The sequence below is a fragment of the Falco peregrinus genome, chromosome 1, assembly GCF_023634155.1.
Source record: "Falco peregrinus isolate bFalPer1 chromosome 1, bFalPer1.pri, whole genome shotgun sequence".
Taxonomy (NCBI): Eukaryota; Metazoa; Chordata; class Aves; order Falconiformes; family Falconidae; genus Falco; species Falco peregrinus.
The window spans coordinates 86,660,850-86,674,272 of NC_073721.1; the positions used below are offsets into that span (position 1 = coordinate 86,660,850).

Genomic DNA, 13,423 nt, shown 5'->3' on the forward strand with positions numbered 1-13,423 from the left:
CTTTTATTTCCACTTACTATCTCAAAACCTAATCATTCTGTTTATATTTAGATGGTCTAAAGTAAAAAAAAAAAATCCTGTGAACAAACTGGCTTACCTCAGCTCAGAAAAAGAGGCATTTCAATTCACAGCTCAAGAGGAGTTACTACTTTCATTGTATGAATCCACTGCTTTTCAGCATAGGAACATCATTCTTATGCAAAACAACGCTAACCCACAGAAAAATGACACCAAGATACCTCCAAAAAAGTGAGTCCTCAAATACACTTCTCAAAGTGTTTTTAAGCAATAAGCACGAATATTTAAGCAATAAGGAGCTGGACATGGCTGTTAGGATGGAAGTACTTTGGTTTTGTTTTGACTAAAATGACTGGAAGTAACACATGTTTCTAAAGCAAAAGAATCAGACTGATCTGGGCATACAGATAGGGGTCTTGATCCATCATGTCTGCAGGCTTAAGCAATAGAGAGTATAAAGAAAACTCCTGAAAATGCTTGGAAGATCAAGCAGTGCCATGAAATTAGAAAACTGTGAAAAAACAGGTGGAAGGATTGTCCACTCTATCTTTTGAAATAACATCTGAATACCCAGGGCTTTCATAGCAGGATAAGCATCAGGCACCATCTTACAGATCCAGGAAGCCTCTCAACAGTACTGAGGATTTCCAGTTAAAGGAAAGTCTTTTTCAACTAGGCCAAGGAAAGTTATTCTGAAGAAGAAGAATACTTCTCTAGAGATTTAATAATACAGGTATCCTCTAGCAGCTAGGCAAAAGAATAAAAACTGCTTTTCTAAGAAAAATTGTCAGGCAAAGACAACTTGCTTTAAATGCAGCATAAAGGAAGGGGAATATCTTACCCATCGCCAAAATAATAGGTATGTCAGGACGGCGCCTTCAAAGGACAGATTTTCCTCATGATCACAGGCTGATGGAGACACCTCCAAAAGTGATTTCGGTCAACTGACACCAGCTACTAACAAGTATCAGTTTGTCCTCTCTCTTAGTAATGCTAATATCATTTTTGCCATTTTCATGACCAAAATTTAAGCAGAAAGACAAGAACTTGAAATGGAAGTAAAGGTGGTCAACACCAAAAATATTCCAAGGATGCAATATCAGATGGTGCACACGCTGCAATTCTTTGTGGTTTGTATCTTTTGCAATATAGAACTAATATTTATGTTTCGTTATAAGCCCAGATTAAAAATTCAAATTGTACCTTTTACCACCAAGAGTTAAGGCAGTCTTGGCTGATTATGACTTTTTTTTGTGCAAATCAAGCACTGCATTTTCAAAGTCTATTATTATCTTAATAACTACAACAGCAATGCAAATAAGGACATTGGTTATTTCTTGTAGAAATGAAAGTCTCCTTTAGCCACTGGTGTAACCAGAGCAATGTGTCCCAATGCAAGTAATTTATATGTATCTGTAACATCCTCTAAGGTGCTTCACTGATGCGCCAGGGGAAATTCATACTACACCAGATGGCACTCACATCAGAACCTCACTGTGCAGAAAATCTTGACTATGTATTTTGAAAAGAACATTCAATAGCATCTACGTTAAACATTCAACTGAATTATTAAGGTAGCCGGGGAACTTTCACTTTCTGCCACATAAGTTCAAAGGAAATGATACTTAATTTTTCTTTTCAAGTTATCTTAAGTGCTCAGTAACTTGGTCTACCATGTGGAAGTACCAAAAGTAACAATTATTCAAACTCAAATAAATATATTGTGCATAAAGCAATTTCCTTGCCAATACTATAACAGCATAATTCTAAATGTAACTTAAGAAATCTATATTTTAAATTGAGCATCTGACTGATCCTTATCAATACAGATTAGACAGCTTTGCCACTTTCATGAGTAACAAATTATTTTTCTTTTCAAGTCCTTGATGCTAGACAAAAGTGCTGTCCTAAATCACAAATATTAACTCTACAAGTGATATAATATTTTGAAAAACTGGGTAAAATACATTTTGAGGTAAAACAACCCCTTGAGATATTACGAAGTGTAAAACTAAATTCTCCTGGCTTTTTCAGTTTTATGCCAATGTCAGCTTAAACTTTAAAAAAACAAAAGCTGTATACGACATAAAACTAGAAATAACTTTTTATGATTGTTGTTGTTTTGGAAGGTTTTATAATTATTTCAGGTTTTGTTTCAACTGATGTATTTTTTTTAAAAAAGCTTACAGTGCTTCTGTTAATAATCACGGTAAAATCTAAACTAGTTTTTGATATGTCAGACAGAATTAGTATACTATGTTTTTCAATCTAAAACACTTAGAAAGGGGGAAAAAAAATCAACTCTTAAGTAGTTAACATTTAAAAATGAAATTTATTTTATGTCTTATCCAAAACTTTAGATTTTGCATTAAAAAAACCCAAACATTTCACTTCAGACAAACACTTCAAAAGAATTCTTCTGTTGAAACACGCTAAGCTATGGTCTATCACTATCATAACTTTGTAAACACAACAGTAAGTGAATTTCATCATGCTGTTAAAAAGCAGCCAGCAATACAATCTACTTTCCTACCTATATGAAAAGGAGGACTAACAAAATAAAACACTGAAAACATAGGTAAGCAGAATCTTAATTGCTCTGACTGCAATTTGGAAAAGTTAAAATATTAGGGCAGACCTCACAATTTCTACAGAAAAATCCCTTAATTTTTTTAAAGATCAAACATTATTAAGCCTTTGGTTATACTTCCTGTTCTCTGATGTTGTCCTAGACCTTCATGCTGTTGTATCAGTTCTGAGAAGAAGAGCCAACTACCAAATCAGGAAAAGCATTTTCTACAGCACCAAGATGTTTCCTCATTTAAGTATTGACCTGAGCTGACCCTGCCTGTGAGTGCTGACAGAATCAGATCAGAAGGTGATGTGACTGCTGGCTATGAAAAGCACGATGCATGAAGGCACGCTCATAAGCCTGTAGCTCCTTGCTGCGTTGATCTACTTTAATCAACTTCTAGTCTGTTTCAGATATTCAATTCTGATTGGATATTTTTGGTATTTCTATTAATGTAGTTTTAATTGCAAAAAATAAAGTTTTCAATGGTATGCAGGCATATTAACCGATAGGCACACTCTAGTCCCATTTCAAAACTGAATCCAGGTAATATTTTATTCTATATTCCTAAAATATTTTATCAAACCAAATCCAAGCAAAAGATATTTTTTAAAAAGATGACACACAAAGCTCTCAGTAAAGAAGAACTTGAAATGAAGATCTGACAATAAATCCCTCAAAGATCTTCCAGCCTGGTATAACACATGTTTCAGAACAGCTCTAGAACTACCCAGAAAACAGTTTTCCTCAAGGAAAAATCAGATCATTCTCTCTCCTCTCTCCCGCTGATCTGTTTAAGATTTGAACACGAATCTTCCCTCCAGACTTTTACACATTTGACAATTAGAGTTCACTTAACATGAAAAGCTGGACAGAGCTTAACTGGGACTTTCTCCTTGTGAACCATGACATAAAATGAAATGGTCAATGGAGTAATTACCTCACTCCTTGTCCTAGCAATTACTTCTGCTGTAAGAAATGCCATTTTGACTGATAGACAGTCAAAAGCTACTTGAGCTAGAGGTTCATAGGAGTACTGATTAGTTTAATTATGACATAATTTAGGTCCTATTAAGTCACAAGCTCTTTAATGGAGGGAAATAAACTGATTATGCCCTTAAAGATCATCTGGAGATTACAAAGAGTAGATGGATTTATCTTTAGTATAAACAAAACAAACATGGCACCATGTAAGTCTAAGAATAAGCTAAGAAGACAACTTGATTTTGAAGTTAAAATCCAAAGTTCTGGAAAAAAACCCAATCAGTCCTTCAACTGTATTCAGAAAAGAAGAATGCCTTATTCAGAAAGTACATTAGCTTGGCGAGTTAATCTATTCAAGAGATTTGGGTTGCTGTAATAATTTATCTGAACAGTATACATTATATCATTTCAGTGTTACATTGCTTTCAATCTTTAAAGCAAGAACACTGTTGCCTCATCAAGTGTGAATGGAGAATGAACCTCAGTTGTCATGCTCCAGCACGTACTCCAAAGCCTGCTGTTCTTTGAAGAAAACAAACTATTAAAGCTATTAGGTTTCACAGCAAACATTCCATTACATACTAAAAAAACACAAAATCTATTCTCAAAGTCTAATTTTCTTCAAGAAAAAATAATATAAAATTCCTTAACTAGATAGTTACGTGAAATTATTTTTATTTGAATTTGCACATAGGAAGAAGATCATAAATTGATGTTTGTAGCCAAAATCCTGAAGTTTTGGAATTGAACCTCTAATTCTGGAAGCCCCTACTGTTGAGCTTGGGGCTCCAGTTTTGATTTTTGGTTGGAAAGTCACTTGACCTGTCACCGGGCACCACTGAAACGAGCCTGGCTCCATCTTCTTTACACTTGCTCTTCAGGTATTTATATACATTGATTAGACCTTCTCTGAGCCTTCTCTTCTCTAGGCTAAATGGTCCCCACTCTGCCAGCCTTTCCTCAAGAGAGATGGTCCAGTTCCTTAGTCAACTTCACAGCCCTTCACTGGATTCTCTCTAGTAGCACCATATCTCTCTTGGACGAGGGACCTCAGATACGGTACTCCAGGCATGGCTTCACCAGTGCTGAGTAGAGGGAAAGGATTCCTACCAAAGACTTTCTTTGGGACTTAAGGACAAAGACTGGTTTCCCAGGACCATCCCTAATAATCCAGAACGTATGCACCTTGTAAATTTCATAAGTACAACACAAGCAACATTTTGAGGTGTTTCTATGCATGACCCATTTCTCATTTGAGGTGAAACCGTAAGATGGATTTTACTCCTGTTTTCCTCCGGTAAAGTATTAGAAGATCCAAAGGGGGATGACTGGCCGCCTTCAAAAGCTGTGAGTCTTGAAATAATTTGGGAGATTACATTTCCACACACAAATAAACAACAGAGTTCTCTTCTAGAAAAAAAGATTGGGACTGCATAGAATTCAAGGGCATGCAATGAATTCCTCACCAGAACAAGCTTGTTTTCCCTCTATCACATTAGTTACACAAAAAGACAGAAGAGGTTGCACATGTAATGGATAACTAAGAGATATCTCTACATGTGGCAACTGTGGTATTCATTCAGTTACATTCCCTGGAATCCAAAATACACAACTAAACATGAAATTCCTGGTGAAAACTCACGGATCTGCTGCCAAACCAATTGACAGAATTCCATCTGAGAGACTTTTGTAGCTGTACATAGTATCTACTGCTTAACATTCGTGCTCAACTGTCAACTGGAGTTAGGTCAGAGACATACACCATTTATTCCAGACAAGAACAAGACAATAAATCTGACAGCAGGTACCCTAAATTTAAATTACTTCAATTATCTGTTGAGGGTTTTGACAACTAGCATGGATCTTGGGGTGTCAGTCTACTAGAGAAGCAGAAAAGATGGAAACAAAACTATATCCCTCCTTCCACATTCCTGTGAAACCTTCTGTTTGGCTCTTTTTCTGATAAAAGATACTATCTTCTTTCCTAAGGTTTTCTCATGACATGGATCTAACAATGAAAAGGGAACAAAGAGGCAGTGATACAAGGAGGTGGTAGAAATACACAGCATCTTTACAGAAGTCATCCAACAACTAAAAGTCGTAACAACGCATATTTAACAAGAAGAGAGGATGAGGAAAAGACCAGAATCATCATCCCAGACTAGGATGTGATTAATCACTGCACTGCTAGAATTTCTGATGGCAAACCACAGTTGACAGCCACACATAAGAATGCCTGGACCTGCCTCCTGAGAGCAGTACCTAGTAGCAGTCTTACCAGCTGACAAAGTCCAACAATTTCTTGGATGCTGATGGTTAAGACTAATGTTGAGGGTGCAGCAACAGGCAGAAAAATCTCCTTCAAACCAAGCTGGTGGACAGCACTACCCCCAGGGAACAGACATGGTTTTAAAGATTTTGATTTTCACTAGAACCTCAGAATTGTTGGCACTAGAAAGAAATGGCTTGTTTTGTCTTTAAATACAGGAGCAATATCACAGAATCTCCAGCAGGACTACCTCTTGTAGATTGAGCCAAATTCTGAAATGTGAAAGATGACAGTTTTAAATAAAGACTGCAGTTCAAAGTGGCCAGAGTTTTGGTTGCTTCGTTTTGTTCCTTGGGAAACAAAGTCCAAGATGATGCCTAGAGAGTTCACATCAATAAATAAGAAAAAGTGTCTAAATCAGAGCTTTTGTTAAGACAAGTGAACTATTTTGCTGGAAACAAACAAACCCTATTTCTGCCAGAATACAGAGAAATTCTTTCTGTCTATCTTGCATATATCTCTGCCTTCTATACGCATGCAATTTACCCCTCTACAGTCCTGGACACAGAGGGGCACAAAGGGGGAAAGAACCAGATTTTTTAACCAAACTGAAGATAGTACCAATTTCTTTGTCCTCTGTCTCTGTGGCAAGGGATCTGTTAGTTTCTGGTGCTAGAACTCCTAACAGTAAAGTTTTAATATTTTCTGCATGACTTGAAGTTTTATCTGCCCTAAAAACAGAACTCTGCGAGTCCCAGGGTAGACAATGCATGATTCCTTCCCCCCGACTTAATCTAAGACAAGGAAAAATACACAGATTTCTAGACAAGTAGGGAAATTAACTTATTAAACACAGCCTATGGTTGCTCTACAGCAGAGCTAGAGATTGTATTATCAGCAGAAATTCAAGCATTTTTTTCTAGCATAAGATGAGCCAGCTACTATGTTTAGGAACAAAACCTAAATGTATCATAGATATCTTAATCAAGTAGTTACAGTTTACTGGTGAGAAAGTTCTTGGATGAGCATACAACAGCGCTATTATTTGCCGCTAACTCATATGATGGATATTTAAAAAGTAGGATGGGGTAACAACTCTTTCCTGATTTGTCTCCCTTTGACAGAAAAACATAGTTCCTCTTCTTCTTTGACCTGCATGGCTGTGCAGTTTTTTTGCACCAGCATAGAGATAATGGTACACAAGGGCAGGCTTACGAATGGGTGCTAACATTTGAACTGAAGAACAAATGTCAAGGAAAGCAAAACATCATTTTTGCCAAGTCTACTAAAGATCTCAAATGATGCACTGGTTCGATCTTAGGTTTTGCTTTTGCTTTTCAATAGCATCATCAATGTCACATGAAGAGTTAATTCCCAGAAAAATTCCAATATTCTTAAGCTCACAAAAAAGGATGGGTCACAGGCCTAGTATGGGGGTAGGGGGGAAGAGAAAACATGCATCAAAAGGAAAAAAAATATTCTAAAAGTCTCCTTGGAGCATGTCAGCATAGAGAATAGTCCAGGTAACATCAAAGGCTTTTGCCAGGAGACATTCATTTTAAAAGATGGATGTGTTCAGGGTTTCCAATTTTCTCACCTTCCATCAGAGAAACTAAGGTACATGAACATGCTTTAGCTAGCCCAGGCAGATAAGGGGCCTCAACACGAGCATCAGTTTCCAGTATGACAAGTTAATACTCTGAAGGGGCATTTTCTGAAATCTTTATAGAGATCAAGATTAAATATAATCACCCTAAGGTCTCAGACAAGGGAAGGACAGCCTACATTAAATAAGCCATGCTCCTCTAAACCACTAAAATTATGAAGAGAGAACAAAGGAAAGCTCTAACCTGAACATACCAAGACACTGCTGCTTCCTCCTCTATAATAAAGCAAACCAATCTACACTGCACAAGCTAGTTTGGTGGGTTATAAAATCCTGTAGAACACACAGTTTAAATCAGTAACTTTGAAGGAGTAATTCATGTGTATATTCAAAATTAGTATTTCCTACACATACACAGCCTAAGCCAGACAGGGGATCTTCTGCAAACACAGTGTACATCCAAGTTACGCTGCTGGCAATGGACAGCACCGTTAAAGCAAGCCACGTGAGATTTCATGCACAAGATTTTCCTCCTTATTTACTCCTAAAAATGCAAGAAAAAAGCCTCAGTCATCAGCACTTCCAAAAGATGCCAATTTCCAAAGCACTTCTGCATCTAAGTGATGTGTTCCACAGGTGTCTGCAAGCACCCAGGACCTCAATAAAAATGCGCAGATGCATAAGAAATGTGAGGCAAATAAGACTGAAAACTTGATACTTTCTATCTTCCAGAATAGTGGGTTGGTTTCTGGAAATTAATTCTCATAAGAGATAAACCCCAAAATATAAGAATCAAAAGCTCACCAGAAAGCAAGAGAAGCCCTTTTAGTGACAGAATGGAGCTGGATGACTGTGATTGTTCAATTAAAAAGCCAGACTAATAAAAGAGGCCACAAGTGATCCTAATTACCCTCTTCTATTCCAAAAGACTGTTTGATACAACCGAGGGACAACATACAGAAAGAGAGCTCTCCTATTTCCAATACACAATTAACTTGAGCCGGGGAGGGGGAGGGGTGGATACTGTGATTAAAATTGAGATTAGACATTTACACTGGCAATAAATTACATTAAAACATCTAATCATAACAATCTTACAGCAGATTTATAGGTTTCTGTTTAATAAAAGGAGGTAAAACTTCACAGCAGAAGACAAACTGTTAGTGCTAGAAATTTTCCAAAGGAAAATATCCTCTAGCTGTCCATTAATCTAATACTGTTTCTACTATTAAGGAACTGGTCTCTGACTTAAGAATTGCAATTCCTCTCTTTCTGACTGATACATAAAATTAGAATGTCATCAAATCATGCAAATAATATAAAAATTCTCAAAATGAAGAGTACTAATAATATCACCATGTAGCATGCAATATATACTGCTTAATCTTTGTAGCTATGGAGCTGTGCTCATGGAAGTTTGGTTCTTTAAATACCTAAGATTTTCAGACACTAGGCTTGCTTTCACAAATGAGGTCCCATATTTGTAGAGACACTCAATCCTCCCATTGCTTTCTCTAACACATCACAAACGCCTCAGCATTTGGAAGGTACTGCTGAGCCTATTAAAACACAATTTTTTGCAATACAACTGTTAAATTTGCTATTTTCTGAGAGAAAATTCAGTAACACTAATTACTGTATTATATAATGCAATTTTTGCACCTCATTTCTGGTATTTTAAAAATCCATTTTTTTAAAATTCAACCTTTGTACTATGACTACTTTAAATACAGAGAACTAACATGTCTAGGTACCCAAATTCAGCCAGGAAAAGTACAGGATGATGGCATTTAATGGTACCATGTTGCTTTTAGAAAAAGCAGCAAGTGAAACACTGATCACTGCAAGTCTCATCTTACTATTAGAAATAGCCATGCTGCTTTTAAGTCGAGTATTCTTCTTTAGGCATACTAACATTTCTGTATAGCTTTTGTATTTAAGAAGCATGCAAAATTCAACTACATAAAACTGTAATGCTTTAACATAATTATATCCTCACAGCATCCGTGCAATTCGAAGCAGGAGAAACTCCAGTATGCCGGGTCATGGTACCACAAAAATCAAAGTACATCCCCACAAAAATTAGATAGTATCTCTCCGGTTTGTTAAGACAGATTGTTTTGGTTCAGTGCCATTCTGAATAATGAGTTCTGTCCCATTTTGGCCAAATGTTGCACACCGTAGCAAAACTGAGAGTGAGCAAAACACTGTTACCACAGGAAAACCTAAACAACTTCCCCAGTTGTAGCTCAAACCACATAATTACTACACTATAAGGAGTCCTACTGAAATAGTGTCATTCAGAAGCATGCATGAATACATGGTATTAAATGTGTACTATTATAGTACAGCAACCTTGGACCTTAGATCAGAACAAGTAATGAGCCACTGCTTCCTCCGTGCAATGTGAACTTGTGGATCTGGATTTCCCGCAACACCTGACATCTGAGAGGGCTAGCAGTTCTTAAGAAACACTTTTTCATGGATTAGAATGAGAATGTTAAAGCATTAAATGATGTGAATAACAGGGATTCAAACTTCTGATTCAACTCCCCTAGTACAACGTCTATAATGGTACATTGCCTACTTTTTCTTCACATTTTTAGCACCAAGGAAAAATACACTATAGACATGACACCTTTCTACGGGACATTCACAGTCATACTTCAAAACTACTTAAATTTCTGCAAGAAGATTTAAACAATGAGAAAAAAAAAGTGGCCATTATGACCAAGTTTTCTCATGTGTCTAAAAGCTTAAATGAAAGACAAAACATCTATTCTGCTCTCTGCAGGTAATACCTGTTACTCACATGAGTAACACACACTAAAGACATGCCTTGGAGCACTAAGCACCATAGAAAACAAATTTCGTGCTGTAAATTACCTAAAAAATTGTCTACTGCTACCTCTTACCCTAACAGGAAGAGAAAGGAAATCAGAATTTAAAAATCCATCCGCAATGACACCTACTGGAAGGGAAAGGATTGATGACTCAGGCTCACATCTGCCCTTCATTCTCCTCAAATTCTCTCATTGATCTCACAGCACCACTAGGCTCATAAAAGCATCCTTTGAGTGACAATACATTTAAGAAATAACACCAGCACATTTCTTCTGCGACATCAGTTTGTAATTTTTTTTTCAATGCACTGCAGCACCGGATAACATTTACTGCCAACTGAACTACTGAGCTACAGGGGATACCACAATTTTCCAAGAAAGGCTGATCTTTTAAGATTGCCCTAAAAGTTGCATGAGTTTACAGGCAAACCACTAATTCCCCACGTAATCGTTGCCTTTTAAATGTGAGCCAAAGGTCTACCTGCCGCAGATTAACCCTCCTCCGCAGCCCAAGTACTTCAGGGCACACACGGGATTACCCCCTCACCTCCCGCCGGCCCGCTGACGTTCGGGGGCGGCCGGGGACCGAGCGGCGACCCTGGGGCTGCCGCGCCGGCCGCACAGGCGCCCCGGCAAGTTTCGGCACGGGGGACCGGCGGAGGGGACCGGCACAGCCACGGCCCGCTATACCCGACGGCCAACAGCTATTTCCAGGCTGTTTCTACCCACGGCGAAGCCTGGACGGGGAGGGCGGAGGGGGCGAGGAGGCGCTGACTGTCCTTCACGTATTTCGATCCGCTCCCCCGAGCCCCGGGGCGCCGGACCGGAGGCGGGAGGGATCGCCGGAGAGACCGGGACGGCTCCCAGGGCGGCCGGTGGGTACTCGCGCCCCGCGCCAGGACGCCGGGAGGAGCGGGAAGGGGGCGAGCCGGGCGGGGGCGAGCCGGGCGCCCGGGGCCCGCGGCGGGATGCGGCCAGGCGGCCCGCGGCGGTACCTGATGATGTCGTCCTGGTGCCCCAGGTAGAATTTCTGCCGGTGCTCCCGGGGGCTGTAGACCACGCCGACCCCCGCCACGAAGTAGACGATCTCCTTGGCCGCCGTGTAGTAGAGGTTGTTGCGGCACTGGTGGCCCCGGTAACCGTAGACCCACTCCAGCCGCAGGTGGCAGCTCGGCGCGCTCCGGTCAGCCATGTCCCCCCGCCCCCGCCAGCCGGGTACGGCTCTCTCCCGCCGGAGACCCCGCGGGAAGGAGGCGGCGGGTCGGCCGCCCCCTCCGCTCGGCTCGCTGTCCGCCGCGCTAATCCCTGGCCGCCGACATGAATGCCCGCCGCCGCCGCTCGTCCGCCGCCGCCTCACAGAGGGCGCCGCCGACCGCGCCCGCCCCGCCGCCTCGCGCCGCCAGACATGGCTGCACTGAGACACCGCCCGGGACGCGGAGCGAGGGCGCGGTGCCGCGCCGGCCCCCCCCCACCGCGCCCCGGCCTGCGCCTGCGCCTGCGCCGAGGGCAGCGCCGTCAGGCGGCCGGGCGGGCTGCGCCAGCGGCGGCGGGAAGGGCGCGCGCCGCCACGGCCGCTGGGCGACGCGAGGCGCGGGCCGAGGCGCGGCGGTGAGGAGATGGCGGCGCGGGCAGGGGCGGGGGGGGAACGGGCTGCGCCTTCGTGCGTTCGGGGGGGCTTTTTATTTAAAATTTTTCCTTTTTTTTTTCTCTTTAAGCGAGCCTGTGTCTTCTCCCCTTTCCCCAAGTTTGGCTTTCTGTTTTTGCTGCCCCTCCCGGGAATTCACCGGCCCCTTGCCTTTCCGTCCGGCGCCTGCCGGGCCGATCGGTCCCTCAGCCCTGTGTGGAAGCCGCCCCGTAGCCCGCGGCCGCTGCCGGCCTCCAGGGCCCGTTCATCCGAGAAGAAAATGCCAACCGAAATCTGTAATGACTAATATTTAACCCTTTAAGCCCACCGCCTGCATCATGGACTACACAAAAGTTACTTCCCCATCCATTCCTTGTTTTCCTCGTGACACGACTTCTCATCCATAGATCTCAAGGCGTTTTACATGCGAAAGTCACCGTTGTCCAATCTCACAGGTGGGGAGGGGACCGGGAGGTGACCTCTCTGTGCTGCTTGAGGCAGCAGCGCCGGGGAGCCCGCCGCCGCGGCCAGAATTTGATCAGAACGTGAGGCTTCCCGGCTTTGTCGCACCACCAAGTACCTAGCTGGCTAAATAAATGTACATTATGTGATCATGCAAACAGTTTTGTACGAAAAACTTGAATAATTATTCTAAAAGGTCCTGGATAACTAGCCTGTTTTGAGAATTGAAAATAAACCCAATTCTTTTCCTATTACTTCCAGCACAGATTTGGTTTTCGAAGTGTATGTATTTTGTCAGGATTTATCTGTTAATCTCCATTTCTTTAACTTCTGTTTCTCTTCTATTATTTCATTAGTCATATTGACATTTCTTCCACAAAACTTTTACTTCTAACTAGTTATTTCATGTTAAGCCATTTTTTCATGCTACTCTGTTTTCATTTTAGTGGGAGGTTTCCTCTCAAATCTGTATTGAGTAAACTTAATATTATATTATTCCTTCCATTGTTTTAGAAAAAGAGTTCTTTTGTGGAAAAACGTATTTAGGCATTCTAGTCAGTTAGCTATATATTAACATATTTCCACAGTCTAGAAGACTGAAAGACAGTATTTTTTCTCAGGCTCTGACAATAAGGATTTTCATAACAGCAGGATCAGATGCAGCTTTCAGTCCCACACATTTATTGAAAACAACACAAGGCACAAAACAGAAGTCTGCAGAGAGCTTCCCCATGCAGCCTGAAACTTGACTCAAATATAAAGGCAAAGAAACCTCCCCTTCCGTGAAAAATTTAAATTTTTTGAGAGAAAGAAAGAAAAGGGCTTTTATCCCTAATCAAGACAAAAAGTCATATATGTTCACTAACAGATAAAGCAAATGTTACTTCCTCAGAAATCATAAACAGTCTTTTGCCATTCTGTTTGCTTCCTAAACAGCCAGATCACCTTGGAACCTGTGTAGCTGCAGTTTCTCAGGAGTCCCCAAGATGGGAGACTAGCCAGGGAAACAGACTGGAAAATTCCCAACCAGCTCGTCTTAGAAGTA

The 13,423-nt window shown here is 41.0% G+C and overlaps 1 protein-coding gene across 1 annotated transcript in view; it reads right to left on the minus strand.

Moving 5' to 3' along the window:
* EML5 (EMAP like 5) overlaps positions 1-11,887 on the minus strand; it is a 110,817-nt gene extending 98,930 nt beyond the window's left edge. Inside the window, exon 1 of the mRNA XM_055809733.1 lies at positions 11,288-11,887. Within this exon, the coding sequence (XP_055665708.1) occupies positions 11,288-11,484 (197 nt within the window). The 5' untranslated portion in view covers positions 11,485-11,887. The remainder of the gene's footprint in view (positions 1-11,287) is intronic.
* Positions 11,888-13,423: the final 1,536 nt, after the last annotated feature.